The sequence below is a fragment of the Lycorma delicatula genome, chromosome 2, assembly GCF_047948215.1.
Source record: "Lycorma delicatula isolate Av1 chromosome 2, ASM4794821v1, whole genome shotgun sequence".
NCBI lineage: Eukaryota > Metazoa > Arthropoda > Insecta > Hemiptera > Fulgoridae > Lycorma > Lycorma delicatula.
The window spans coordinates 202,156,676-202,182,909 of NC_134456.1; the positions used below are offsets into that span (position 1 = coordinate 202,156,676).

Sequence of the window (26,234 nt, forward strand, 5' to 3'; positions counted from 1 at the left end):
TAACACATCTGGCTATGCTATAATAATTGCTAAAAAGTTTAGAAATTCCTTCTACAATAAATATGACACAATACAACAATAAAAACAGTGATACTCACAAATTAAGGCTACCCACGCATAATTGAAAAATAAGAAATAAAGAAAAAAATTGTTTTACAAACAACTGATTTGATTTGTCTCAAAAATATTCTTTTTATATTGATCGCTGACATGTGTGGTAATTAAAATTGCAGATGGAATTAGAATTAGGTTTCATTTATGGGGAAGCAAAGCATTTTACTCCTATCAAATACTTTAACGCCTCATATTTTATTCACACCTCATTAGGTGTAGTTAAATCCTCAAATATTTTTTTTATTTTTAAGGATCTTCCCAAGAAAATTTTAATGAATAATGATTAATAAACAAAAAGTATGTTAAAATTAAAAATAATATTCAACAACAGAAGAAGCTTATGTAGTTAATCGCTAAATTATGTCAACATTATTTTAAAACAAATAAAATGTAAAAGAAATGGAGTAAGAAAATTATACGTCTAATGATAATTTTCAAAGAGTTTTTATTGTCTCAGCTTTAACCATTATTATCAGCATGTAATCACTTAAACTGAACTGAGACAAAAAAGTTTAATAATGAATTCATGAAAATCAGTTTTAGATTTTTAAATTATATTTAAGATACATTTTCCTCAATTTTTATCCAGAATAAAATGAATCCAAAATTATAAAAATGATGAAAATAACATAAAACACCAGCATAAAAAATGCAAGAGTATAAATAATCTGATGAATATGAATTATTTTTATTTTAAATATTCTCAATTATTCATTATGAACCTTTTTGAACGTGCAATCACAAGCAAACTTATATTAATTATAAAATAATCATCTTCAACTTTAACCATTTTCAGTTGTCTGCTTAATTTACATGAAATTTTGAAAGATTTCTTGATTTCAGCCCCCAGAAAGCTGCATACCTTGTTGAAGTAATGAATATACTTGTGCTTATTATAACCAGGCATTGTTAGGAGTGATTTTAATTAAAATCCACCAACAAAATTGTGACCAAGGATAGTATTGAGGTGCCATTAGTGTTATAATATAACTGCCTGGCTATTTATTACACGACTGCCCAAAAAAGGAGTGTAATTTTTTAGGGTGATGTATGTATGTTTGTTCCATTGTAGCAGCTCAACGGCCAAACCAATTTAGATGTTTGACTGCGTGTTGGAATTCTTACATTATAGACTGTCATAGGCTATATAAATATGTATATATGTTTGTTTACCAAAAAAAAAAATTATATATATGATTCTAAATGGATAATCGATAGTATTTTAAGTATCAATTTATTTGTATCTAAAATAGTTGTGTTTTAAGATCTGCTATGATATTGAATGAATGAGTTACAGTAGTAAAATTTATTAGTTTATTTTATAATTATTATAAGTTATACTTCTCTTGGCGCATTAGGAGAAATTGATCAGGGTGTATTTTCATTACAGATATCGAGTTGTAATAAATATGTTTTTATATACACGGATTTCTGAAGACGGATATTTTAAACTGTGAATATTGTTGTTCATATTGATAAAACTTTATTTATATTGCAGTGCACATTTATTTATTTTATTTTTTTTTTGTGAAAATTGTGTATCAAGATTGAAGTTATATGTATGTAAGTAATACTTTTTAATGACACAGAAAATAAAATAGCACCACACTTCAGATAAACTCTTAATTTTGAGTAAATAATTTTAAATTTACAAAAAACAAAATTTTTGATAAAATACACTATTATAAGATAAAACTATTTGTATCATATTTTTCATATCATACGCCGCTGAAAACCCTTGTGCCTATTAAATTGTCATCCGAAGAATTAATAAAACTAAATTAATTGAAATATATTCGATGAACTTTGTTTTTTATGACAATGAATAATTCAGTACTATTTAAACTATAAAAAACTGTGTAAAATAAATATTATTTAATTTAAATGTTATTTATTCAAACTTTTATTCATGGTATTAAATGTCGTCTATCGATCGTTTGATTCAATTCAGTTGTTTGAATGAGTAAAAATATTTTTTATTCACGCCAAAGAAGTATAACTTCTTACGTGCATACATAAGCACATACGAGCTTTTCTTTATTACTGTTGTTATTTATTGTTTATAAACATTTAAGAAAAATTCTTATGATTTTTGTTGCAGTATGTTCGATCATGTAAGCGTATTCTTTACTGCTAAATATTAACTTCATAATCCCTTTATTTTATTGACAACACACATCTCACGTATGAGATACGAGGTTCCGAATCGTTCTGAATGAAGCGTTGAGATGCGAGTTATTCAAACTCATTCATCAGTTACATTTTTTCAAATTTATCATTGCTAGTTCAATTTTATTCATGGGTACATATCAGTTATGTAGGACCCCCTACTGAAATCCAGTTAACGTTATATTTAACGTTAACTACGTCTACGTTACTAAAGATGGACGAAGCAGGAGTGATATAAAATGCCGAATAGCACAGGCGAAACGAACCTGCAGTAAGAAATATAATTTGTTTACATCAAAAATAAATCTATGCGCCAGGAAAAGATTTTTGAAAGTATATATTTGGAGCGTAGCTTTATACGGAAGTGAAACTTGGACGATCGGAGTACCTGAGAAGAAAAGATTAGAAGCTTTTAAAATGTGGTGCTATAGTAGAATGTTAAAAATCAGTTGGATGGATAAAGTGACAAATGAAGAGGTGTTGCGGCAAATCGATGAAGAAAGAATGATTTGGAAAAATATAGTAAAAAAAAGAGACAGACTTCTTATGTGATGCCACATATTAAGGCGTCCTGGAATAGTCGCTTTATATTGGAGGGACAGGTAGAAGGAAAAAAATTGTGCAGGCAGGCAACGTTTGGAATATGTAAAACAAATTGTTAGGGATGTAGAATGTAGGGGGTATACCGAAATGAAACGACTAACACTAGATAGGAAATCTTGGAGAGCTGTATCAAATAGTCAAATAACTGAAGAGAAAAACTACGTTATTTAACGTAGACGAGGTTATGTTGATATATATGCGCGATTCGTCATTACACGGAGTCAAAATAATCTAATCAACCATAACCTTCACTCACTGACCTCGTCTGTTTAACGTTAAAAATTAAAATTGTATACAATAAGTTATACGTATATACGTTTTATCATGTCGAGTTGCTTGCAAAAGGTTTACATAACCTTTCAGTAGGGGTCCGGTGTAACCGATAAGTATTCATGGAACTAGTTTTTTATACGACTACCCAAAAAGGAGTAATTGTTACTGTTTATATATATATATATGTGTGTGTGTGTACTTTTTTCACCGTAAAAGCTCAACGGCTGAACCGATTTAGATATATGACGGCGTGTTGGAATTCTTACGTTACCGGGAGTGTCCCATACCATAGGCTATATATATATATTTATTTGTTTGTTTAAATAGATTTTTAAAAAAAACAGAAAAAAATATATTTTACAAAATTGTCACTTGCACGCTCTTCAATTATCCTATATAAAGAGCAGTATTTGTCAGCAGTCATGTTTTTTAATTTTTATCCCATGTTTTATTATTTTACTTTTCCTAGTTATTCACAGCTACATTTTACAATAAGTCACAGTCAGAATAGATCAAATAAAAAATCAGACTAATTAAGATTATACAAAACTTAACAATTAAAAATCAAAATTCATCTACTTACTCATTAATAAAGTCATTGTAAAGCTGAGACCAGTTTGCTGGACGATAAAGGGTAGGAGGAGGATTTCTTAATATTTGAAAAAGTGCTCTTGTAGGGTTAATTTTTTCAAAAGGAGCAACTCCATCCCCAAGCTCTATAGCTGTAATGCCTATTAGAAATAGAAAAAAAAAATTAAAGTAAAAAAACAAATATGATCAATATTTTGATAATGGATAATATTTGAATTTAGATTTAAATACTTTATATTATGATTAAAAATTAATAAATAAATCACCATTTTATTTATGAAAAAGTAACTTGTTAATTATTTTCATTTTATTAAGTTAATATCTCTAGTTATAAAACATTGCTGAACAAAATGTAATGTAACCTTATGTTTCTTTAGAAGTAACTTTAATCATACAAATAAAAAATTATAATAATAACCACTTTCTTCACTAAACCATTTATTATAATATATAGCATTCTAGTTATAATTGTATTTCATTTTCAGTTGTCCAAGTGAAGATTATATAATTTAATAATAAATACAATTAAATGATTCATGATGAAGAGGTCATCATGAATTTCATCAATAAAGTAACTAGATATAGAGCAAGCCATACAGGGGGACATATGACAAATACTAAGTCATACATATTTATTTCCTTTGTAATGATGTAAAACTATATGAAATTTCATGAAAGTAAAATATTTATTCAAAGTATTTATTATTAAATCTGATGTTCTTATTGAGATACCTTGGCCAAAATTAAAGAAGATGAAAGATAACAAAAAATATTATTTAAAAATAATCTGTTTGAATAATTAGAAAACTGATTACATGCATTATTATTTAATTATTGTTTTTATTTTTACCAATTGAGTCTCTTTATTAAAGTAATTAAAGATTTTGTCTAAAGGTTTTTATGACAGTTAAGGTCTAATTTTAATATGTAAAAACTAAACTTATGAGAAGAATATTATATTTTACAGCAGATAGGTATGGGAACAAAATAGAATTATATTACAGAACATAAAAATAACATTTTTTGAAAATGTATAAATTTGAAAAATACTAGTATTCTACAAACTATCACCTTACTGTAAGAAGTACACAAATTATCAGCAAAAATAAAATATATAAGAGCTTTTGCCAATGTATTAAGATATATTAGATGATGTAATTATTTACCTAGAGCCCACACATCGGCTCGATTATCATATGCACAATCTGAACGAGCTGCTTGGACAATTTCTGGAGCCATCCAGGAAGGTGAACCAATAAATGTAGATCTTTTACCCTCTTCATTCTGAACTCTGAAATTGATAAAATGACACTTCAAACCCTAATTTGTTATTAAGATTAAAAATAAAAATGATTTACAGTTAAATCCTAGAAGGTAAATGGAAAAAAGAATTTGAAAAAAGAGAAAAAGTTTCTCTTTTTAACACTTAGAAGTAAGAAGTTTATTTAATTTGTTTTATCCCATTCCAGACAGTTTTTAACATAAGTTACAAATTAATAATATATAAAGTAAGATAAACTTACTTTTAATAATCTTAAAGTATTTAAAATAATCTTGAAATTTAAATTTGTAATTTAAGATTATACTAGTGTCAAACTTATATGCTTTAATCAGCTTACACCTTTAAAGAAAGTGGTTATTCCTTAAAAGATTTCTAAATTAATCATTCAATTTGTATGTCATTTCTACTGCTGGTAATCTAAATGTAATGTCTTTTGAAAACTGAATAAAAATAATAAGTTTCAAGAAAGTATTGAAATCAAATAATTTCAGACAAATTACTGTAACTAACATAATAGGACAATCATTTGAAAGAAGAATAAAATATCTAAATATTTCTGTAAAATGCTAATTCAAGTCTTAGAGGAATAAAACTACCAAAGAAGAATTCCTAAAAGACTAAAAATGTAAATTATTAATAAAGAATAATTAATTATGTCAAAACATGAAATATATTTGATATGTTGTTAAGACAAGGGAGCGTTTGATTGGCAGTATTCAAGATATATCAACTCAATATAAAGTAAAATAAATACGATTATGTTGAATTATGAATTATGAATGTTGAATTATTATGAATATAAATACAAATAATTACGATTATGTTATTAAAACTTTTTACATAAATAAAATATTGGTTAGCATGTTGGCTGTGGCAGTATTTTGGTTAAATCTAATATCATGCAGAACAAGTCCCTATTGTCATGTAATAGTTTTCTTTGAAGTGTAGTAAAAAACTCATGAGTCTGGTAGACATAATTCAGTTTTAGTGTTGTCTGCCTTTTAACATTTAGAATATTTACAATTGTTACTTGAGACAATCTATAATATTAGCATAGAGAATTTTTATACTAAAACTATGCAAGTATCATCCTGACAGTATGGTATATCCTATACCACACTGACAGTAGGATAATTTTTTACATGTCTTTGAGCCACATACTATTAATATATTGTCATTATCTGTTTAAGAGAATATATTTTTACCATCTGTAATGATGGTAATGACAGAAAAAAAATTGTTAATTATTATTTTTACTCTTATTCTTTGCAACATACACAATTGAGACTGATATTTCCATCTTTTAATTTAATTATAATGTTCAATAAGAATAGTTAACCTTTTTGAAGTATTTCAAAGGTTATAACCACAATAAACAAAAAAAGAGGAATCAAAATAGTAATTTTCTTTCGATATTAAGATTGTAAAATAAATGACTAAGTAAAAATGTGTATTAAATTAAAATTCTGATCCTATGTGCATAGGAGAATTCAGGTTGAGATCCTGTACAAGTACTTCCATGGTACTTGTACAGGACCTGGGAATCTGTACTTCATACAGTAAATCCTTAAAAATGTGTATTAAATTAAAATTCTGATCCTATGTGCATAGGAGAATTCAGGTTGAGATCCTGTACAAGTACTTCCATGGTACTTGTACAGGACCTGGGAATCTGTACTTCATACAGTAAATCCTTGTCTTCTATAATTTTTTAATTTTTATCTAATGGTACTTAGTTCAGAATGTTTATTTTTAGGAATTTATTATTATTAGGTTTTTATTAATATGGGCCGCAGCCACCTGTAACTTTAAAATGTATCTACTTGTATCTATAAAAAAAAAATGGTAGATTATGTTGTCTTATTCCAAAGCAGAGTAGTTAAAATACAAACTACTTTAAACATAAGTATTACTTTGAATTAAATAAAATGATAATCAATAAATTATGCAACCCTTAAAAATCTACAAAGCCTGCTCACATAAACGTTACAGTGGTGATATGATTAAAAATGTGTAAAACAAATCAATTATAGGTTTTAGTTTTTTATCATTCTAGAAGAAAATTTATAACAACGGTTTTATTTGTTAAAATATTGTAAAACACTATAGTTTATATTATTCTGTATAACTCTTCATAATGGGCTCTACAGATCTGTTTTATTATTTTATTTTAACACTGCAATACCATTACCAGAAAGAAACTCATTAAAACCATAATGAAATGCTTTCACTGACAGGGTTGGACCGGAATTCATCAGCCGCAAATAGTTAAGAAAATGGTTACAAATGGGATCTAACTTCCTTTTAACAGATATTATTCTGACTGTAAAATTCTTCAATTGTACTACGAGGGTTGCTATTTATATTACAGTCCTAATAATGAAAAAACTAATATTTATGATCGAAATTGATTTTATTGTTTTTCGAAATATTCTCCATGAAGATCAATTACACTTTTGCATGCGTTTGAACCACTTTTCAGGCAGTTTTTCCACTCTGATTGAGGTAACTCCAAAACACGCGTTTTGAATGCAACAACCGCTTCTTCGGGTGTCGAAAATCGTTGACCACGTAAATTTTTTTTTTGATGTGCGGGAATAAAAAAAGTCATTGGGTGCCAAATCAGGGCTGTACGGCGGATGACCAATCAATTCGATGTTTTGGCCGGTCAAAAATTCCTTTGTTTGAGCCGATGTGTGAGAGCTTGCATTCTCATGATGAAGAATGATTCGCTTCTTCTTCGACTTTTTCCGAATTTCTCCGAACACTTCTGACAAACAAATGGTCGTGTACCATTTAGAATTTACCGTCCTACGTTGCTCTAACGCCACTATCGCCACGTGACCGGTAATGCCGAAGGAACAGGCAACTATTTGCTTCGATGTGCTTCTTCCGCGAACAACTTTTGTTGGATTTGGCTCGTCTTGGAAGACCCAAACAGTCGATTGCTATTTTGTTTCGGGCTCATATGCATAGATCCATGATTCATCACCTGAGTAGATGTTATACACAGCCTTTGATGCACTTTGAACGTATTTTTTCACCATTTCCTTGCACCAATCGACACGAGCCTTCTTTTGAGCGTTTGTCAAATTATGCGGGATCCAACGCAAACAAATCTTTTTTACGGTCAAATGATCATGCAATATCTTATTGATACTTGTCATACTAATGCCCAAAGATATCTCAATCTCACGGTATGTGACATGACGATCTTACTTTATCAGTTCACACACAGCATCGATGTTTTCTGGTACAACAACCGATTTTGGAATTCGTCCTGGAACGAACGTCGGCCACCATTGAATTCGTTGTACCAGTTTTTTTACAGTGCTGTAGGATGGTGCTTTATCGCCTTATAAAGAATTAAGTTCATCAATGCACTATTGTCTTAATAATCCACGTCGAAAGTTATGAAAAATAATCGCACGAAATGTTCACGAGTTAATCCCATTTTCTGCCCGAGATAAATTTTTCAAATTACTGTAAACAACACAAATCGCACTCAAATGACAAAAAGTTCTGAAGAAGGTTATGTTCAACAATGTCTAGTTTCCAATGGAAACGTCAGATGGCGCCTGGCAACACTTATTGCTCCCAAGGGCAGAAATACAGGGTTATTCACGGGAACCGGATGTTTTTGAAGTGGGTTGTACTCGGGAGTTCGTGGTGGGAGGGGAACGTGGCTGGTGTCTGACGTTTCCTTTGTTCATAGTATTTGCATTTTAGTCGTTGAGATGGAACTGCTGTTCAGCGAGATTTCCGCCGTCAGTTTAATATCCATCGTAATGCAAGTGTCCCTTCTTGTAACACAATATTGCGATGGGTAAACAACCTTCGAACAAGTGGTTCAATATTAAAGAAAAAACCACCGGGTCCCCGACGAACTGCTAGCACTCCGGAGAACATCGAACGAGTAAGGGAAGCCATTGTCAGAAGCCCACGCCGCTCTATTCAGAGGCATTCAGCAGCGCTTAAAATGAGCAAAGTACGGTAAGATGAATTCTGCATACAGACCTGCATTTCCATCCTTACAAGATAGCCGTCGTGCAGCAGTTAAACGAGCAAGATTTCACGCAGCGATTACAATTTTGTCGACAAATGCTTACCATTTTTGAAGAAAATGAAAATTTGTTATTGTTAATGAGTGACGAAGCCCATTTTCATCTGAATGGCTTCGTCAACAAACAGAATTGCCGGTAACGGGCAGAAAGAAACCCACATCAGCTTCACGAGAGACCACTTCATAGCCCAAAGGTCGGTGTTATTGGACCATATTTTTTTGAAGAAAATGACGCTGCCGTAACTGTAACAGCTGATCGTTACATTGCGATGTTGAATACGTTTTCATCCCTGAGTTACGAAACCGGGGAATCGATTTTCAAAATGTGTTATTCCAGCAGGATGGAGCTACAGCGCACACAACGAGGGCACCGATGGCTGTTCTCCGTAACTTGTTTCCGGGACGGATCGTTTCCAGATTCGGCGACATTCCTTAGCACCCTCGGTCCTCCGACTTGAGTAGTTGTGATTTTTTTCTGTGGGGGTTTCTGAAATCGCATGTCTACGGTAATAAACCGCATACATTGGAGGACCTAAAGATCGCAATTCGTCATCTCGTCACCCAGATTGATGTAGACATGCTGCGAAGAATTGTGGCCAGCTACCGTGAAAGGCTACAACAATGTATTGCCCAAAATGGACATAATTTGCCGGACATAATTTTCGTTCATGAGTAAGTAACAAATGCTTTGATTTAACAAGTGTTTCAGTACCAATAAAACTTTTTAAAAGTAAATATGCAATTTTTTATGATTATTTTAAAAACATCCGGTTCCCGTGAATGACCCTGTATAAAAAGGGTCAACCTCGTACTACAATTCAGCTGAGATCTTACCAAGGCTCTGTTAAGTGTTAATAAACATGATTGATCTACTTTCAACCCCTGTTATGCACTACATATAACATACCCAACATTTTTAATATCATATTTTTAGTTCTACAAAATTTTAATTCAAAACAAGTATGAATATTTTTTTGTTGAAATATGCCAGTAAAATGTATTAATTAATAAATAGATTTTTTTATAGTAAAAAATATTCTATCAGAAAGTTCAATAAAAAAAAAAAAAAAGGTAAGATTAAACATAAAGCAACAGAATGAAACAGTAGGTATTGATGTCAGATGTAAATAATTATGTAGCAGTAATTTGTAGAATAGTATGTACAAAGTGCACTAGAAAAGTTTTGCAATACGACTTCATTTTCTATAATTTTTTAAATAATTTTCATCACACATTATACATTTCAACATTCTTTGAAACCAGTCTTCAAAGAAACCCTGCCATGCTTCATTGGAGATCTGGACACAGTCATTGTCCCAAGCCCTTAGAAGATCATTATTGCTTGTAAAATGCACCTCCCTTTCATTCTATTCTCCACTTGGGGGAACAACATGAAGTAACGTGGAGCAAGGGCGTGGGGAAGGTATTTTAACAGTTTTATTCCAGTGCTGGCCAAATACCTGAAGCAAACTTTGGAGTGGAGAGTTATCGTGGTGCAGAACCATGTGTCCATCCTTGAGTTGGGTGCGTGCAGCTTCTTGAGATTTGACAACTAGGTAGGCTTCCTAGCCTAGGATTTCCTCATTTTGAAGCACCAACACTTTGTTCTGAATCTTGGTTGGATGTCATAATAGTACATAATAGTTTCATCATCTATGTCACAGTTTTTTCACCTGTCGCTACACTGTTCAGAAAGAGAAATTGTCGTTTTCAAACTATTTCAGCATTTCACAGCACCGTGAAACATGACATACCATCTGCTCATCGGTAATGTTTTGGGGCACCCAAAGCTTACAAAGAACCTCTAACTTGAAGATGATATTAGAGAACAGCACTGAATTGTTGGTGCATTAATACCCAAGGATACCTCTATTAGATGGTAAATCACATGCTTGTCTATCTCAAGCATTTTTCATACCGCACCAATGTTTCCCTAACTCACAGATGAAGATGGTTGATCTGATCAACCATTTTGGCCGTGCTTCCGCAAGGCCAAAATTTCTTCCTTCAAAATCTCAGTACCACCTAAGTACTGTTTTACAATGAGGACAATCCCCTCCAACCACAGGAGTCATTTCCTCTAACACTGATCAACAATTAACCCATGTGTAAAATTGTGGCAAAAGACAGCCCAGTATTCAGTTTTTGACCACGACATCATCTTTTTTCACTAACGCAACTAAAATGCTAATGACACTGAGATAGTGACTAGAGTCGCTACAGTGCAAGTTGGGACCTGTCTATGTCATGTGTTTAGCACATGGACCTGTCATGTGTTTAGCACATGGTAACTTGTAACCACCTGTGATGATCCATTACATCGTATTGCGAAAATTTGAAGGGTGTCACATACATAGTCATCATTTATGTAATTATGTGAAACGGAAGGTTAGTAATACTGCAAGAGAAAGATTTCTTAAATATTATTTTATTAAAGTTGGTTACCAAAATAAAATCGTAAATAATTACTGACCTGGAGAGTCCAAAATCGCAAAGTCTAACTTCTCCATTATGAGTCAGTAAAATATTGCTACCTTTAACATCTCTGTGTAAGATGTTATGTTCATGAAGATGTACCACAGCCTGCAATAGTTTTCAAGGTACTATTAAAGAAGCATGGAAACACTGATTCTAAACACATAAAATAATTATTGGCTACCTCATTAAAAAAAATATATAGTATTCAAATCAAACTAATATCATTAAAATTCTTGTTATAATTGAGAGAAACTGTTTCTGATAAACCGAATTCAATAAATATTATCAGTGTTAGTAATTTCAATTATCATATTCAATTTACCACTGTAATAGAGTTACAATATTATTCATGCCTGTTGACACCAGTTAACAAATTACTCTTCATAGACTTTAGGATTTATTTTTACTGAACAATACGTAATTAATTCTAAGGAACATAATATGATCTCTGAATACCATCGATATCAAGACAAAATCATAGTGTTCTTGTCTATAATAAAACATTACTGAAACCAAATATAGTCTCTTACATACCACTAATCACTATAGTAGATAATAATGTTAAAGGTTATAAAAAAAAAACCAATGAAAAACTGAAATTTCAGGAAGAAATTACTATTTTTATAGTAAATAAAAATATGTTATATTCAGATAAGGTTCTAAAAATAAATAAGTTAAAAAATATATATCTGTATTCTAAAAAATATGAGTTTCTTAAGAAGAAATAATAATTAACATAAAAAATTAAATTAAACAACTGTCATATTTGATCACTTCTACATCTGTTAATGACTGAATGTAGTGAAATTTTGTTTTCAGCTTAGAATTAGAAAGGTAAAATTAATGTAGCTGACAAATCATTTTGGATTTTATCTTACTTAACATATAAACGTTTTCTCTTAAACGTATAAACACTCTTGAATATAAACTTTAATAAATAACCTGAACATTAACTGAAATAGATCTCTAAATAAATTGATGTAGTTCAAAAACTATTTAATGCTAAGTCATTTTATTTTTTTAATTAAATTCTATTTTTACAGTTACTTAATATAATAGTTATCAATTTGTTCTAATCTATTAATATTTTTATTTGGTTATTATTGCTTTTTAGAAATTAGATGTTCTGTGACATTAAACATTCTGGATTTCTATTGTTGAAGGCTTTAAAATATAAAGAGAAATATTGTTTGAAAGATTGATTTGTTTTAACCATGTATTTATTATTGTTATATATTATATGCATTGATAAATAGATTTTTCATCAACATAATGGTGTTATAAATGCAAAAATATTTTATACATAAAAGTATTTATACATTGTTTTATAGTTGTAATATTTAAAAAGTGGACAGAATCCTTTCACCCATTTGTTCATTTTTAACAATCATTTTGGTTAAAGTTTCCTTTTTTTGGAAAATTTTAGATTTCCTACTCAAGAGAGAATAATGAATGTCGTACTGTATGTTTAGTCATGATGTATGGGAAAGTATAGACTTTAATTCTCTTATAGTGCAAATAAGAGTAATAGAACTTAATTAAAACAACACTACTTATTCTTGCACTTTCAATATTAAAATAGCACATTGTAAAAGGAAAATGTACATAAAAATTGTTGATTGAGTACATAAATTGATATTCTCATAGTAGTGTGATGCTGATTTTATAATTTAGTTACAAGCCTAATTGAATCAACAAACCTACGATTGTGTCAGGACATCATCAATCAAATAATTAACAAAAATAACAATCATTAAATTAACTCAAAAAAGTTCATAAGTGTCTTAACTCTGCAACAGATTTGACTTCCCTGTAATAAATGAGCATTAGTAAGGGCATGGCTGTAAAAATTCTGCCAAATCCCCCAACTCCCAAAAACCTAGGGTTAAAAAGAATGACCAGGATTCTTCAGAAGTGATAAAAATTTCATGTTATAAAAAATAAGGAATGGGAAAACAGAGGTTGAATCGCTGTCAGTATAAAATACATTCTTAGAAAACACGGGGATCTTGAAAGTAGCGAGTTGTTTTGGTTTCACTAATATAGCAGTTTTATAAGCAATCATAAAAAAAACTATTGTATATTAGTAGAATAAAGAGTTCTTGAATAAAATAATATTACATGAAAAAAACTTTAATAAAAATTACATTAACAGTAAAACTTATAATATTATATTTCTAGAAGTATTATAATTATTCTCTCTACTCCATATTATTGCATCATGTACTTTAGTACTGCAATATTCATTAATAATAGTTTAAGAAAATTACATTTTTAATTAAAATCAAGCATAATTTTAATTTTTTCATTTACGATGAAATCAAATAGTTAATTTTTAATCATAGAATGGCTTAACAAGAGTTATAATGTAATAAGTACAATAAATATTGATGTATTTTTTTTAAAATTGCCATTTGAATGTAGACCATTTACATGTTACAATGTTAAGTATGAAAATATGTACTTTTACAAAAATCACATATCAAACATCTGTCTCATATTGTTATTTGATGTACACTATTATTAATGTACAGCATTTGGAAATACAGGTTTTAGTATTAAGGAAATAAAATGCCTTTACAAGCCTTCACAAACTAACAAGATAATAAAAATGCAACTATTGAAATACAAATAACCACAACAAAAAATAAGTTAATATAGAAGAAACCAATATGAAAAATAAGAAACTTAAAAAAAAATTAGATACACAAGACCAAAGCTAAAAAAAAACATACTTTAACAACTTCTTTCAAGATATAAGCAATGTGCTCTTCAGACATTCTCTTATTCTTTCTCTGCAAGGCTCTCACAAAATCTGTGACTGGACCTCCTTCACAAAGCTGAAATAGAAGTATTGATTTTAAATAAATAAAAAAATAAAATAAATAGCATGCAAATTATTAAGTATGATTAAAAATAAAGTATGTGATTAATAATACATTCAATCCTTGAGTCAATACACAAACAAACCAACATTCTAGTTTTCATATCTAATAAAAGTAAATTTTATCTATGATAAACTTTTGAATAAAAATGATAGTATTTTATGCTAATTGGGTAATGATTCCTTTAGGGTTTTTAATAGCTTTCCAATAATTAAGCTATTCAAAATGTTTATGATTTTAAATTGTATTGCAATTTATGAGAAAAACACTTCAAATCATCATCATCAATGCTTTGAACCACCATCTGATTCAGCCAGTGATTTTTTTTGTAAAGGATATCTCTTAAAATGCACAAACAAATTTATTGCAGCACTTTCCACAAAAATAGAAAACAGTTTTACAGAAAATTTGGAAAGTATTTTATCAGTGTTTGCTTGAATATTTGCTCTAATGAAAAGAAATAAAGAGCTGGAAATTAAACAACATTTTTGTTACAAAATTCTTCAGATTTTCAGCTTCCCAATTAGTTATTAAAAGTGAAATACAATGAAGTTTATATACAACACATAAAAAAAGGAATTCTGTACTCTTTCATTTAATCATTAAAGTTTTTACTTTTATATAGAGTTTTAAATTTAAAATTAGATGCAGCCAGATATAGGTCTAGATTACACACTTGAGCATAAAGGTTTTTGTGCACAAATCTGATTCTATTAGCTATCTTCTATATCCTTAGTAAGATCGATTCAGAATTTATCTTATCATATCAGAATCCTTAACTTGGAGAGAGGTTGCTACAAAAATGTTAATTCTTTTTTTTTTTTTGCTTGTGATATTGCCACATGTAGAAAGTGATTAGTGTGGTAGCGTCTCAGCCTTTCATCTGGAGGTTGTGGGTTTGAATAAGCTTGAAGCTTATTGACGGGGATTCAAACCCACAACCTTCAGATGAAAGGCTGAGACGCTACCACTAATCACTTCCTAAATTTTTCCTATGTAGCCTAATAAGAGATCAGGTAAATTTGTTACTAACCTCTTCATCTAAATGTTTCATCCATTTGTTCAATTTTAGTTAATTTTTTTTTGTTGAAAATCTTAAATTTCCTACTCAAGAGAGAATGATGAATGTTGTACTGTATGTTTAGTCATGATGCATGGGAAAACGTGGACCTTAATTCTCTTACAGTGCAAATATAAATAATAGAACTTAATTAAAACAACACTACATATTCTTACACATTCAATATTAAAAGAGCACATTGTAAAAGGAAAATGTACATCAAAACTTTTGATTGAGTACATAAATTGATAATATTATAAAAGTGCGATGCTGATTTTATATTAAGTTTGTTGATTAGTATGACAGAGTGTGATAACTGCTTAACTGAAAGCATGGCTAAACTGATCAATTTCAACCAAATCATACTTGTACATAAGATTACGAGGAAGATTGATTTCTTAGATATTTTTAATGAAGTATACCCCACATATAATTATCAGTCTCTCTAAGTTGAAATAAATTAATAAAATTATTTACCTGCATTACAAACCATATCTCTTCATCACCACCGCTGGGTTTTCTGTAAGCACCATAGAAATCTGGAAAATTGGGGTGTGAACTTAGTTCACTAAGAATACGGTACTCTTCTGCTACGTCATCCTTTGTCTCTGAATTCAATTTTTGGATCTTTACAGCAACTTGCTTACCACCTAGACATTTTATGAAATTACTCTAATTTACAAATAGAGATATAATTTTTTTTTTTTTTTTACGATTAATTCACTATATAAGCCCAGAACTTTTGCATGGGAACATGAAATTTTGTAGCATATGAAATATGGCATGCCTGATAGGGATATGAACCCGGGACCTCCGAATAAAAGGCCGAAAAGCTACTACTCCCCCACGGAGATTGGCGTATATGTAATGTGCTTATCAAGAAAACCTCATGACAAAGATCAAACATCATACAAGATACACTTATAAATAATACTACGCTTACAGATGCATATGTGTTCGAGTAGCTTCAACGCGTTCACATAAGTAAACATAAAAACAATCCTAACTGACAGACAGCACTTTTCTCTGAACATAAACTTTTCTCAAAACATTTACCATGCCATATTGGTTACCATATTCTGCTATTCTTAAGAATTTCGTAACTTCTCTCGACTTTATTGAATGAATATTTGAGTATCTCAATATCGTTTGTAATAAAATGGTTTCTACCAGTGTTTTAAAACTGCCATCCAAATGAAACCAAGTACTTACATGAATATATTATTTCGGTACTTACGTATTAGCCGGTCAACCATAACCATAACATATTTTACATATTAATAATATAAGCATTATTGTTTATAATTATGGATATTAATTTAACCTACGCTTTTGAACCTCGACTAATTAACAGTAATGTTTCGATTATTTATATAATTACTAAATTTATTATTTAAATATCCAAAACATTACTGTGATAATTAAGGTTAGCGAGTGTAGGTTAAGTTTGGTTAATTATACTCATAAAATAAATGAATATAATTGATTATAAAAATGGTAATATAATGGTTATATCGGATGATATCAACAATAATCCAATAGTTTGCAATTTATTGGTCGATGGGCTAATACGTAATACCGTTATTTCATTCCGTACTTCTGTAAAAATTGCAGTTATCCCAAACATCGCGTTTCACCCGAAAAAGTCGCGGATGTTTTATGTTTTACTTTCGTCCAGAATTATAGAAAATTGCTGTAGAATGCTAAATGTTTCAATTTATTTTATAAGTGCAGTATTATTTTTAACTACAAGAACAATTTAGAATCTCGGATTGGCCCAAGTGAAATATTTTTTGCCCACAGTGACAGTTTGATAACATTGTTACTGCAGTTATTTTATTATTCCGATTTTTAATTAGCGTTCAGTTGTTTAAGCGTTAAGCATTATCTGGTATACTTATTCATAGTCAAAATTATTGGAAATAAGTTTATTTAAATACTAGTAATTTTTTTTTTTTTGTATTATTTTACATATTAACAATTTACATTAAAATATATATGTATATGTTAGACGTTTATCTAATAAAATAAATAATTTACAACTTTTCATGACAGTAATAAAATAAAATTATTGGTACAGCCACCTTGGGTAATATGCCCTTCTGTTGAAAGGTAAAGTATTCTGAGATTTATTGTTCGAAGTACAATTATCTCGAAATGCACATTGATTGCCATTAAAATTGGTGAGAAGCGAATCACAGCTGTTACTCACATTTTTTAGATTCATTTCTGATATTTTAATACGAGGAAAATAATTGTTCATGATAAAAATTGATTACTCAACACTTTCATGATCTAAGATGATATTCATATGTCATCTAAACTATTCTAATTGGTTCACTTGCCTATTCAATACTGTAAGTAAAAAATAAAAATAAAAGAGAAACTTATCATCTGTGTAAATTAACACTTTGCGCACGAAAGGCCACTGTCAGTGGCTACCCGCCATTCCCGAATAACTTGTAATACGTTCCACGTGCATAATTCTCTCAGATCGTATGGCCACTGTGAGTGGCCGCTCGCTTGTCTGCTGCGCTCGGTTGCCATATCGACCACCAGCTGTCAATAACTCGGAATTATTTTCTCGACTATTACCTGAAATGGAGACATTGAAAGAGCATCTACAGAAGAAGAAACGCGATGATTTTTTAAACAAGCTCTTTTTTATTTACAATCTTAAAATAAAAAAACATAGTATTGCGTATTTTTTGGGCCTCACAAAAACATTATGTTAATATTATATGAGTAAAGGTTAATACAAAACAGAACTGGAATAATAACAATTGTTTTGGTTTATTGACAGAGTAAAATATAGATAATGAGTTTAGAATTTCTGTGTGTTATGAGGCCGAAGAAAACAAATTATATTACATGAATAACAATTTGAATAAAAAACAGAAAATTTATATAACAAGTATTTGTTTAATGTTTTATTCCTTGAGTCTTTTAGCCCTCGCTAGCACTTCTGTTACTACATGCAAAACAATCCGTTTTACCAAATCCTAGCGACCAAAGGATGTGAATAGCGACCAATTTAATACAATAGTTACATTGAAATAGCATACAAATGTCACGGCCATTCACAGTGGCCATACGAGCTGGGAGGTTCGCGACTGTGAAAAAATTCAAAAACCAGTAGAGAAAATACACACTCACAGTGGCTATACGACTCCTGAGATACTTTGTTAATGGGACTAAACGAGCGCAAAGGGTTAAAACCTTTAAAATATCAGATTGCACCCGGAAGTAAAACTACCAATTCTTTATTTGTGACAGATCCAGTTGGCGGCTCCAGGAATAATCAGTCTCAGAGCTCTTTGCATTTGATTATGTTCAATGTGTACTTAGGAGAACTCACGTATTTTCATTAAGATTTGCAAATAAATATGTATCCGAATATATTTACACATATATTTACATTTTTACAGATGTAGGAGAGTTTTACTGAAGTACTCCCAATGACGTTTTGTTGTGACATTTGTACAGTGTTTGTGAAAGTTCACATAGATTTTAACTTTTCAAATCAATTTAAAAGGTTTACTGTACTTGGTAAAGTTAAGATTATTTATCATTCTATTTCAGAAATGTTTGGCAGCCTCAATAAGTTACCCCTATTAAGATTTGATGTGATATCTACAACATTTTGTATCCATTTTATTTGCTCATAATTAGATAATTTGAGTTTACTTGATGCACTCGGCTATTGCCAGGCATTTCGAAAGACTGTTCCATTTATCTAGATGATTTCTTGTAGTTTTTATTTATTTTGTAGAATTAGTGAATGTATCATAAAATATTACAGATTTTCTTATATATTTTTCTTTTCTTTTTGTTGGTATTGTGAAACAATTTTTGTTAAAATTAAGGTTACAGAATATACGAGGTCTGTTCAGAAAATAACCAAACACTTTTAATTACGCGCCAACAGAGATATTTAGTGACGTGCGATTGCCAGCATTGTGTTCCGCATAATCTGCTCTTTAACCACACGTGCTTGAGTTGGTTTTTGGTATCTCGTTTAGTTTTCGTGATATTGTTATTTGAATGCAACGTGATAAGTGTTAGTAGTGATTTTCGGAAGCAACAATACAATGTAAAATTTTGCGCGAAACTGGGGAAAAATTTAACAGAAACGTTTCAACTTTTGAAGCAAGCTTACAGAGATGATTATCTGGATCGTACTCAATGATACGAATGGTTTTCACGATTTAAAAGTGGTTGTCAGTCAATTGAAGATGACCGTCGACCAGGAAGGCCTTCGACTTCAACTGATGACACCCACGTTCAGAAAATCAACGATCTGGTGCGTTCAAATCGCCTATTGACTGTCAGAAAACTTGCAGAAGAGGTTAGCATCTCAATTGGATCATGCCATGATATTTTCACAAAAAAAAAAAAATCGAGTTGTAGCAAAGTTTGTTCCTCGTTTGATGACCGAACAGCAGAAAGCACGTCCAGTGGGCGTTTGTCGGTAACTTTTGAACACGCCAATGATGATAAAACATTCATGTAAAGGTTCATAACGGGAGTCGAAAGCTGGGTTTACGGCTACGTTGAGACAAAAGTTCAGTCAGCACAATGGATTGGGAAAGGATCTCTTCTTCCCAAGAAAGTACGTCAGTCTCGATCCAGTGTCAAAGACATGCTCTCTGCTGTTGTGCATTTTGAATTCTTGTTTCAATGTGAAATAGTGAACCGTGCGTACTATCAAGGCGTTTTACAACGGTTACATGAAAAAATTCGCAAAAAGACACCAGATTCGTGGTGAGACAACTCGTGGTTTGTTCACCACGACAATCCGCCCGCACAATCAGCTTTGTGCCAAAAATCAGATGACTGCCCCTCCCTTAGCCTCCCTATTCGCCAGACCTGGCTCTTGGCGATTTTTCTTATTTCTAAAATTAAATTCAGTGATGAAAGGACGGCGTTTTAGAACTGTTGATGACATTAAAGAAATTTGTCATAAACCTTAAAGGTCATTTCAAATGAAGCTATCCAAGACTGCTTCGCGAATGGAAACAATGCTGGGGAAAGTGTGTGAATAGGGAATGGGAGTACTTTGAAGTGGACAACAACCAGTAATCTGTAAAATTAATAATAAAGATTAACAAATTAAATTTCAGTTATTTTCTGAACAGACTTTGTATAGATCAATATCTAGTTGCTACCTAGTATTATAATAATTTGTTTCATTTATCAAGATAAATACTATTCTTAGTTTTATTTTTATTTTTTGTTTTTTTTACCAACTGAAGTGATGTCCTGTTTTAATTCAACCATCTTGGTCAGCTTGGCACCTTGTCAGATAGTGTGTTTATGAAACAACTATGATCAAACCATTTTTTTCAATTTATATAATATTTGCTATAAGGTTCCTTACCATTAAATGGAACAAAGTATAAGTAATGAAATTTTTCGCCAAATTTTCAATTATAAAATAGTGGTTGTTCTGTTTCTTTCACAGGTGGGAGGGAAACCTTCTAACACTTTATCATTACTCTCTGTAAAGGACCTTATTTATATCACTCAATGCATTTCTCACATCTATCAACTTATGTTTTATAACTGCATTTTGTTCAAATGCACTGGAGGTCATTGTGAGATTTAACAGCAATGATTAACATCCATACCTAATAAAAGCTATTCTGTAAGATCAACTTAATACAATCATTTAAATTGAGGAGAAATAGACTTAGCTTAATAATAATCATCAATAAAATTAATTATGCAAATTGTAGAGTAACTTTACACAAATTATGAGAAGTAATTTATAAATTTATAATTTCAACATTATATAGTAATTACTAAAATTATAATTTTTTAAACATACCAGATTGAGAATCTGTGGCAGCATACACTTCAGCACTTACACCTGACCCCAATAAATCTCCCAGAGAATAACGATCTCCAGGATCCTTCAGATCTTCAAGACATGGTCCAGACATACTGTTAATATAAAATAGCAGATACAATAAAGATTATAGTTGATTTTAATAATAAAGTGGTAGCTTGATGGCAGCAAACTTTGTCATCAACCTACATTTTAATGAATTATTTCTGCCACTACCTAAACTGTTTTTAAAATTCAGGAATTAATGACTGTTCAAAAAGTGCAACTATTGTTATAAAAGATGAAGTTTCTCTGATTTCAATCAACCTAATTCTGATGAAAATTTGTTGCTGTATTTTCTTCAAAGCTTGAGATCTTTGAAGATCATCTGGATCCATTCATGTTAAATTAATGTTGAATGACTTACTTTAATCATCACTAAGGGCCTTCAAGAAGCAAACTAATTATTGCTAAACCAACATTCAATTTACAAGCACTTTTATTCATGTCTGGCTTTAATAAAAGCCCAATCTTGTTGTAAGTTCTTTATAATGCTATCAGTGTAGTTTTTCTTTAAAAATATTTGTATAAAGTATAATGCACATATGAAGATAAGAGACCCTACAGAATTTCCATTAAACGTAAGAACATGGTTTAGTCAGGAAGTGTAGGCAGAGCAGCATTGACCACAAACCATCTGTGATCAAGCTTGAAGTATTTATGTGGGCAAGTCATTACAAATGCTGATAATTTTCTATTCATACAGGAAACTTTAGTATGGAGACTCCCTGCAAAAGGAATGCTAAATGTTATATGAAAAAACAATGTAGAGCTCTGATACTCTACGAGTCTATCCTTAAAAGGGACTAGTTTTGTCATGTTTACTAATTTGAATATAGCATCTGAAGAGTACTTTTTTAAATATATTTTTAAGTGGCATTAACTGCTGAGGTGTAACCACTGAAATAAATGTTATCAGAGCGTGGTGAAAAGTGCTGAATTCTGTTTTACTCTGGTGGACTAAAAGAAGAAGAACAGTTTTTAAATCATGACTTTAGCTACTGGTATTTTAACTTCACACTTGTCAATTTCCTGGATACTACTCCTGACATAATGTAGTTATAAAACAATTAGGTTGTTAGGGATTTACTTTAATCTCTTTCCTAGGACCAAAACTATGCTTAATCTCAACATGCTTGCTTAACATCATTCATTCTCGATTTTTTTGGATTCATTTCGCAATGATAAGAAATATTATAGATTTGTTTTTGTGGATTCATGCTCCATTGCCCATTCATCAAAATAATCATACTAAGGAAATTTCTTAGTGCTGTAGGGAGATGCATTGGCCAACAAGCTACTAAGATTGTAGTAAAATATTATTCATCTCAGATTACATGAAGAGACGATTCTTGGAAATTGACTTCCCTCTGCAGAACCTAAAAACCTCAATTAACTTTGAAATTCTTGATTTGTAAGTTGAATGCCACAAATGATATCCCAGAGAAAATTATCAATAAAAGTGTACTATAATACAGATAAAAAACAATCTTCAAGCAAGATTTAGTGGCTTAATGTAAGACATTTTTAGGGATAATAATAATAACCTATGGGGTTAGCTAACCACATGTGTGTGGCCTGTCTCCAAACAATCTGTAAGATTTTTACATCTATTCTGTGTGCCAAAATTTCTAAACACAATCGTCCAGCTATCTTTCTGACCAAAAAATAGGAAAACATCACCTGGATCATTGACATCTTTTGGCTGTCAATGGTCAATGGATCTTGACCATTGACAGGCATAGCACTGGCCTGTAACATCCAGAAGAAGCAGGCCGAGAATCTCTCAAAGTACAGGAATTTTGCGGATCAGATCAAGGAAGTCTGAACTGAGGAACAAGTTATAATAGTACCCATAGTCATTGGTGCACTAGGAGAGCTTCACAGGTCGCTCAAGACTATTGGAGTTAACCTTGCCTCTTCTTGCCAATGCTGAAAATCTTAATTTTAAACACATGCGCATTGATGAGGAAGTATATATCCTCCGAACTTGGTAGATGATGACCTTGGAGTTCTGATGCGTGCTATTTTGTAGTTGCTGCATACGTCTGGAAATTATGAATCTGTATGATATGTAAATTTTCTCACCCGGAGTTTCAACTCCATTCCTTTCCTCTTTGAGGCCGGCTGTGAATAAGGGTTTATTACCAGGTATAACCGTAATTTAATAATATATATATATATGTATACACACATACAGAGTGTAACAAGAAAGTGTATCTTTCATTTCATTTTTATCCTACATCTACATGCAAAAACTTTCTGTATATTAATGGTGAATTTCCAGTTGTTTAACTTTCTCTGCCACTTTTTTTTTTTAAGGAAACATTTATATTTAAAGATCAGATTGAATAATCATTATAATATTTGCTACACTTGCTAACACCAACTACCTGTAATAAATAAAAAAATGATGGTATATATATATATATATATATATATATATATATATATATATATATACGAGGTGCGACAATAAAGTAATGAGACTAATTTTTCTTTGCAAGATGTGGCAACTCTGCAGCTTGTGTAAGCACACCATCTTTGACCTTGGTCTATAAGCTACTTCTAGTCCAAGCGGCACATTGATGCAACTGCTCAGTCGTGAGTTGTGCTGTAATAAGTGAACACGTGTTTGTGTCTCTCGTCACAGAAATGAAACCGCAAAATATTGCGTAACGGTATGCCATTTCTTTTTGCGTTAAATTTGGTGAAAACGCGACGACAACTTATGGTAAGCTTCAGAAGGCTTTTGGAGAGTAGGTTGTGTCAAGAGCTCAAGTTTTTCGGTGGCATAAAATTTTTAGTGAAGGCAGAACGAATGTTGAAGATGAAGACCGCAGTGGACGACCATCAACCTCACGGACAGATGTCAACTTGACCACGGTGCGTGAAATCGTACGATCTGATCGAAGATTATCCGTGAAAATGATTGCAGAAGAACTCAACATCAATCGAGAAATCTAATATTAACTGAAGATCTTGGTATGAAAAAGATTTGTGCAAAAATGGTCCCCAAAAATCTCACACAACAGCGAGAAACACGGGAAAATGTGGCAGCCGATCTGTTAGAGCAAACATTGCCCGTATAGACAAAAAACTACTGGACCGATTTACGCGCGAGAAAAGGGAGAAAGGGATAAAAGAAAAAAGGGAAAATGTTAAAAGGTAAATAGGGAATAGGGAAAATGTTAAAAGTTAAATAGGGAATAGGGAAAAGGGAGAAATAGTGAGAAAAGGGGGAAAATGTTAAACTAGTAAACAATGAGCACCCCCCCCCCCGGCCTAATAAGATGAAAGTGAAATGTATGAGATGCAAATGAGGTTTAGCCTTTTATCTTGTACAGACTCATGCTGATTTATTAAAATTTGAACAGAATTTAACCAACGTGAATGTTAAACAGACATAAATAATTGCATACTATTTTTATTTTCAATATTCCTAGAGCCATGCCTTAATTCTTTTCAAGTGAAATATTATAAACTATATTTTTATGTACCTCCAAAGAAAGAAATCTATTAGGTTTAGATCAGGTGATCTTGCGGGCCAAGCTAAATGTCTCAGGACTATGTCCTGAACAACCAAGGAAATAAATGTCCAAGTACTAATGGATATTGACAATGAAGTGTGGTGGGGCACGATTGTGCATGAACCACATGTTATTCCTAGTAACCAGAGAAGATTCATCCAAAATATTTCGAAGTAAATTTTCAAGGAAATGTAATAATTCTCGGCGTCCAGTTATGGTGACAGGAAATATGGATAAATTGCTGAAAACGTAGATTTTAAAGTCACATTTATTGAAAATAATTGCTGAAACCTTGGCTGCGTAATGGCATGAGGATTTTTTATCAACTGTTGGATTCATACAATTCTCCAAACCGTCATATTGTCTACTTATTCGTGAAACATTAACTTTTTTGTATTGAACTCGGGATTTTTCTCGGTATGTTTCATAAACCATTCTTCTATCTCCAGCGTTCTGTGCTTCGCGATCTTCCTCGATCATGAACTGTAGGAGAGCATTTTCGAGTTTCTCTTAATCGTTCTTGCAGCATTATAAAAAAACTTTTCATTTGATAAACGGGCGATGGGAAAAACGTGCTGCAAACAGGCGGGGCGCTTCAGCTCGTCTTCACGCTCTCGGAATAATTTGTGAACATGCTTACTACGTAATTTTTTTATTTGTTAGAATGTTGGTGTAAATACGTACTTACATTGAATACTATAATGATTATTCAATCCGATCTTAAGATGCATAAAAAAAAAAAATATGGCGGACCAAGTTGAACGAAACGAAAACACCATTTTTTCAGAGAATACTTTTTTGTTTATGTTGATATGTAGAATCCGAAATGAATAGACAGATATACATTTTTGTTATGGCTTTTTTTTATAAAAAAAAAGTAGACAAGTTTTTTTGTACGTGAAGTTTCATCTTTTGCTTAATTACTGTATAGTATTGTTTGTTCATTTGTATATCTGTTCATCTGAGCGCGTTTTGTGTTTTATAACAGAAAATGATGATGAGAAGAAAAAGCGTAACAGTTTTTATGCAAGAAAAAACCCAAAGGGATCCCTCACCGGGACTACGGTCTTAATTTATCCCCCCCCCCCACTACGAAGTTCAAAGAAATCCCAGGGGTGTCTCCGTCCAATCTTCGGCAGTGGGACCCTAAGCGGCCCACCTCCTCTGGACGGAGCTGTCTTCTCCAAGACAGCCCCGCAGGTCTTCTCCAAGCCTTAAGGCAGGTCTTCTCCAAGTCACAGGCGACGGTTCTCATTTGTCGGAGCTGGCCCTGCAGCCTCGTCCCCCCAAAGATTG

At 31.4% G+C, this 26,234-nt stretch overlaps 1 protein-coding gene across 1 annotated transcript in view; it reads right to left on the reverse strand.

Moving 5' to 3' along the window:
- The window catches only part of ninaC (STKc_myosinIII_N_like and MYSc_Myo21 domain-containing protein ninaC), a 105,933-nt gene that overhangs the window by 77,327 nt on the left and 2,372 nt on the right, over positions 1-26,234 (reverse strand). The window contains exons 2-7 of the mRNA XM_075357031.1: positions 21,349-21,464; positions 15,996-16,168; positions 14,309-14,413; positions 11,569-11,678; positions 4,917-5,041; positions 3,743-3,890 (exon numbers count right to left, since the gene is read on the reverse strand). Of these exons, the coding sequence (XP_075213146.1) occupies positions 3,743-3,890; positions 4,917-5,041; positions 11,569-11,678; positions 14,309-14,413; positions 15,996-16,168; positions 21,349-21,463 (776 nt within the window). The 5' untranslated portion in view covers position 21,464. The remainder of the gene's footprint in view (positions 1-3,742; positions 3,891-4,916; positions 5,042-11,568; positions 11,679-14,308; positions 14,414-15,995; positions 16,169-21,348; positions 21,465-26,234) is intronic.